Source organism: Mytilus trossulus, chromosome 10 (assembly GCF_036588685.1).
Source record: "Mytilus trossulus isolate FHL-02 chromosome 10, PNRI_Mtr1.1.1.hap1, whole genome shotgun sequence".
Lineage (NCBI taxonomy): Eukaryota > Metazoa > Mollusca > Bivalvia > Mytilida > Mytilidae > Mytilus > Mytilus trossulus.
The window spans coordinates 77,763,838-77,769,690 of record NC_086382.1 but is presented as its reverse complement, the minus strand read 5'-3'; the positions used below and the strand labels follow the sequence as shown (position 1 = coordinate 77,769,690).

General features: G+C 32.4%; 1 protein-coding gene across 1 annotated transcript; it reads left to right on the top strand.

The window, feature by feature from the left end:
- Window positions 1-233: 233 nt before the first annotated feature.
- LOC134688608 (zinc finger protein 593-like) lies at window positions 234-4,988 on the top strand. The gene is made up of 3 exons (XM_063549436.1): window positions 234-508; window positions 2,815-2,877; window positions 4,685-4,988. Exons 1-3 carry the CDS (start codon window positions 315-317, stop codon window positions 4,836-4,838), a joined length of 411 nt encoding a protein of 136 aa, XP_063405506.1. The 5' UTR covers window positions 234-314; the 3' UTR covers window positions 4,839-4,988.
- Window positions 4,989-5,853: the final 865 nt, after the last annotated feature.

Genomic DNA, 5,853 nt, shown 5'->3' with positions numbered 1-5,853 from the left:
TAGAACCGATTACTGAATCACATAAACGACGTATGCATGATCTAGTCTGGGATATGCCCTGCTAATTGTTTCAATACTTTATACTCTAAAATCTTTTAAATTCGACTTTAAATAAATCTTTTGTGGTTTGTGGTTATTCTTGGAACAGTATATATATCTAAAATAAATGTTCCTGAGTTATCTAAAAATCCGGAATTTTATAGAGTGTGTGGCCGATACTGGTCTGGCTTTTATTTCATTCCACAGACTTCCGGCTATTGCACGTGTAATAACACAAATTCATCACAAAGTTTATTTATTTTCTGAAGACAGCGATGGGGAGGTACGCCAGAAAGAAGCAACATAAAGGTGATAAACCTTTGAAAGAAAAGTATCGAACGAAAAGAAAGACAAAAGATTTAGACCAAATTCACGAAGATATGTTACCTAAAAATTCCACCAAACTTCTGGAACAAGAAGTAAATTTAGATAAACCAGGCGGTGCTCAATTTTATTGTCTTCATTGTGCGTAAGTTTTATGAGTTTATATATATTTCTCAATCATAATAAACATGAAGGGTGGTTACAGATCATAACAGAGACTTTGTGTTCGTGTAGCATTTGGATATCAATATGGCAGGGATTTTTTTTTCTCAGAGGGCAACCAGGGCGAGGGTTTTCTCTAAGGATTTCAAAAGACGAGAACATGGAAAAATCACATACTCTGCATATGCAACAGTTCATAATCTTCAATTATGTGAAGCTGATATTGTATTAGTCCGAGATTACTCTGACGTCCAACGGCTGTTTTGCCAGACAAGCATGACAAGATGGGGCCATGGGATGTCAGAGCCCATATAAAAAAGTAGATATGTGTCCAAAGTAGATGCGCTGCTTCATCACTTCTGGTGCCCCCCAACTGTCTTGGAATTATATAAATAGTGTCAATTTGTTCGTTTTTCATTTATCTGAATTTAATGATATGTTTATATAATGTCTTAATGCTTATTAACACTAAACTCAGTTCAAATTCAAATTTTGGCAGCTTCACTTTTAGAGTTCTTGAGTTATGTTTATTAAAGCGTTATATGCTAGCAAGGGCATTATCTTAGTTTTGAGACCACAACTATTTGGTAGTGCATTTCTTTTAGAACATAAATGAAAATGTAAAAAATCCCACCTGCGCTTCTCAATAAAAAATTTACAGTGTGCTGTACTACTTTTGAGACAAATTATATCAAAAAATATAAAACTTCATCTGCGCTAACTCAAAATATATAAAACTTCATCTGCGCTAACTCAAAATATATAAAACTTCATCTGCGCTAACTCAAAATATATAAAACTTCATCTGCGCTAACTCAAAATATATAAAACTTCATCTGTGCTAACTCAAAATATATAAAACTTCATCTGCGCTAACTCAAAATATATAAAACTTCATCTGTGCTAACTCAAAATATATAAAACTTCATCTGCGCTAACTCAAAATATATAAAACTTCATCTGCGCTAACTCAAAATATATAAAACTTCATCTGTGCTAACTCAAAATATATAAAACTTCATCTGTGCTAACTCAAAATATATAAAACTTCATCTGCGCTAACTCAAAATATATAAAACTTCATCTGTGCTAACTCAAAATATATAAAACTTCATCTGTGCTAACTCAAAATATATAAAACTTCATCTGCGCTAACTCAAAATATATAAAACTTCATCTGAGCTAACTCAAAATATATAAAACTTCATCTGCGCTAACTCAAAATATATAAAACTTCATCTGCGCTAACTCAAAATATATAAAACTTCATCTGTGCTAACTCAAAATATATAAAACTTCATCTGCGCTAACTCAAAATATATAAAACTTCATCTGAGCTAACTCAAAATATATAAAACTTCATCTGCGCTAACTCAAAAAATATAAAACTTCATCTGCGCTAACTCAAAAAATATAAAACTTCATCTGCGCTAACTCAAAATATGGACAGTATCATGTTTAGGGGGGTCTTGAAATCTTTTGACTGCTTCTGATTTTGTAATTCTTAACCTTTTTTAGCTGGACTTAATCACTACTTTCCTTGTAACATGTGTAAATTCTGGAACCAAATTTTTTAACGGTGTAATTTCAGCCCCCTACATGTACTTGCAATTTGAGGCATAAAACATGGAGAAATAAGTTTCGAAGGGGTATACAAAAAATTGGCAAGTTACCCACTGTCAACACTAGTACTAGGGACTACATGTATATTCGTGGACAACGAAAATCAAGGGACGACAATTGTGGTCTTGGACCATCTGTGTCCCTATGGAATTATGGACACACTCCCTATTTAACGTCATGTTTAAATTTTCTTCTTTGATGCCTTACAGGAAGGCGTCAAAGGTAAAAATTTAAAATAACCTATCTACATGATCTAGATGTCATACATGTAATTATTTGGACTATGGCAAGTCGATTAGCGAATATAGTTATCAAAGATACCAGGATTAAAATTTAATACCCCAGAAGCCAGAAAAGATGAACTTTTATTTCTATATTTAAAAAAATACTTTAGTCCTTAATCTCCTAAATGAGAGTTGTTATGGTGATACCTTCATGACAAATACAGTGAAAACTCTCACCAAATGACTTCAGCAGTTGGTGCATAACGTTAAAATAAACACGATAATGCAGTGGTTATCTAATATTAAAGAAACGTTATCAGGGGATACCTAATATAAAAGACATTTTGTCAGTGCTTATTCAATATAAAAGATACACAATAAGTTTGGTTTAAATATGATTACTACTATTATAGGAACAACATTGTGTATATTTATTTTACAGAAAGTATTGCATAAATAACCAGGCTCTCACAGAACACTTCAGAAGTAAACCTCATAAGAGAAGGTAAGATTTGTTTTGTGTAATAAAAAGCTAAACCCTATGATTAAAAGTATGAGCAACTTGGTGTAATATTTCTGGTCAAAACTAAACCTCATATTGAAAGATATCTTATAAAATCCTCTTCCAACATATACAAATGTACACTTCACACATAAAATTAACATTCTAATGCAATTATTTTGTATTAATGGTTTTGATTGTATGACAGTAAGTATATAATTCTCTATCTCCTTGTCTGTAACCAAGTAAGCTGACATTTTGAATTGAGGAATGTATTGACATGTAATTTCTACACTAATAAGCAAAACAACTCGCTGCCGCATGTTGGTCCTAGACCACAATTAATTCATAGTGCATTTCTTTTAGAAGATAAATGAAAATTAAAAAAATCCCACCAGCACTTTCTCAATAAAATTTTTACAGTGTGTTGTACTACTTTTGGGACAAATTATATCAAAATTATAGAAAACTTCATCAGCTCTAACTCAAAATATGGACAGTTTTATGTTTAGGGCGTCTTGATATCTTTTGAAAGCTTCGGAAAAACTACTATTTAACCTTTTTCAGCTGGACTAAATCACTACTTTCCTTTAAAATTCTGGACCCAAGTTTTTTAACAGTGTAATTTCACCACCCTTCTTGCAATTTGAGGCATTAAACATGAAGAAATAAATTTGGAAGGGGCATAAAAATTAATGACAAGTAACCCACAGTCAACACTCATGACACTAGGGACTATATTTGTGAACACCGGGACGACAATTGTGGTCTCGGACCTTTTGCACCTAAAAATCTTCTTTTTGTCAAATTTTATTACATTCTGAAGTGACCAAGAATCCAGAAAACGCCCAGTGTTTACGTTTTACACAGGTAGCATACCTATAAAACTTCAAATACAATACAGTTATCTCTTAATTGGCATCCTTTAAATCAAAAGAGCATGACAATACTTTGTAAAAAGAAGATGTGGTATGATTGCCAATGAGATATCTCTTCACAAGACCCCAAATGACACAGAAATTAACAACTATAGATCACATTTATGGCCTTCATTACACCACATAGTCAGCTATAAAAGGCCCTTAAAAGACTAGTGTAAAACAATTTAAACGAGAGAAAAAACATGCCATATGTTGATCAGGTTTTGCATACCCTTCCTGAGTACCCAAGTTTTTTAACTCAATCATGCGAAAATGGTCATCAATTTTGTCTACTAGCAACAATATTTGTGTTAAGTTGAAATATTTGGTGAAACTTATCTAATATAGGCATTACACAATAACATTTGGTATAAAATAGGGAAATGCACTGTATAGTATTATTATCTTTCAGGGTAAAAGCATTACAGGTTGAACCCTACACACAAGCTGTTTAGTATTATTATCTTTCAGGGTAAAAGCATTACAGATTGAACCCTACACACAAGCTGTTTAGTATTATTATCTTTCAGGGTAAAAACATTACAGGTTGAACCCTACACACAAGCTGTTTAGTATTATTATCTTTCAGGGTAAAAGCATTACAGATTGAACCCTACACACAAGCACTGTATAGTATTATTATCTTTCAGGGTAAAAACATTACAGGTTGAACCCTACACACAAGCTGTTTAGTATTTTTATCTTTCAGGGTAAAAGCATTACAGATTGAACCCTACACACAAGCTGTTTAGTATTATTATCTTTCAGGGTAAAAGCATTACAGATTGAACCCTACACACAAGCTGTTTAGTATTAATTATTATCTTTCAGGTTAAAAGCATTACAGATTGAACTCTACACACAAGCTGTTTAATATTATTATCTTTCAGGGTAAAAGCATTACAGGTTGAACCCTACACACAAGCGGAGGCAGACAGAGCTGCTGGTATGGGATCTTACAAAAAACCTAAGAAACTTCATGTAGAAACACAGCCTGTCAAAGAAGATATGGACACTGAACTTTGTGAGGAAGACAAAACATGACTGTCACATGATCAGAATAAATCACCTGTGATAATGTTTGTTTGTTGACTAAAAAATATAAAATGAACTAAAAAAGATAAAATGGACTAAAAAAGATCAAATATGTACTTGATGACTTGAGTACACAAAAGTAAAATGTTAAAACTCTAATGACTTTGATTTTGTTAATAATCATAATGCCATATCATCTATGCAACAAAAGTTGCTGAAGGAAAGACATAGGTGAGGCTTTTCCAGTGGCAGCAATGATGGTGATGTGGACGCAGTCAACAAGTTTTCTGTTTAAGTCAGTTTAATAGGAACTTCTTGTGTTAGATAAATGATATGTTCTATAAAGTTGCTTTACTGTCAGTACATATCAGTTTGACAACTAATGGTCTTGTCTCCTAGGTCATGGTCTATTGATTTTAAATTGATTAGCAATTTTACCACTTAAGTCTTCTATAGATTATAAGTATTTGGTTTTGAAGTTTGGTTGTAACTTATTTCAAATTGGTAAGCACATCCTCATATTAATGGTAATGTTGTTTACTGTGTCAGGAAATTTAAAAAAGATCCTGGTAAACTTATTGATCCTTTAAATAAACTTATTCTGATGAATGGTTACCAATTCAACACTGTAGCAAGATCATTTAATATTGTTATACGACTGCAAAAATTAAAAAAAAATGGTTGTATATTGATATAATGTTGTCAGCGCTGTCCGAAGACATATGGTTTCCTGATAATAACTTTAATATTAGTTAATAGAATTCAATCAAATTTCAACACAGTGTTTATATCCACAAAAGGAAGTTTGGGATTGATTTTCTGCGGTTATGATCCCAATGGTTTAGAAATAAAGGGCCTAAAGTAAGCATTGATCTATTTTCAGGACAAAAAGTTGGGAATAAGTTTTTCAATTGCTCTGAAATTATACCACAATGTTCATACCATTTAGTAGAAGGTTTGGATTATTTTAAGGGTAATGGGGCAAACAGTCGAGGAATTAAGTCCCGAAAAGGGGCAAACAACA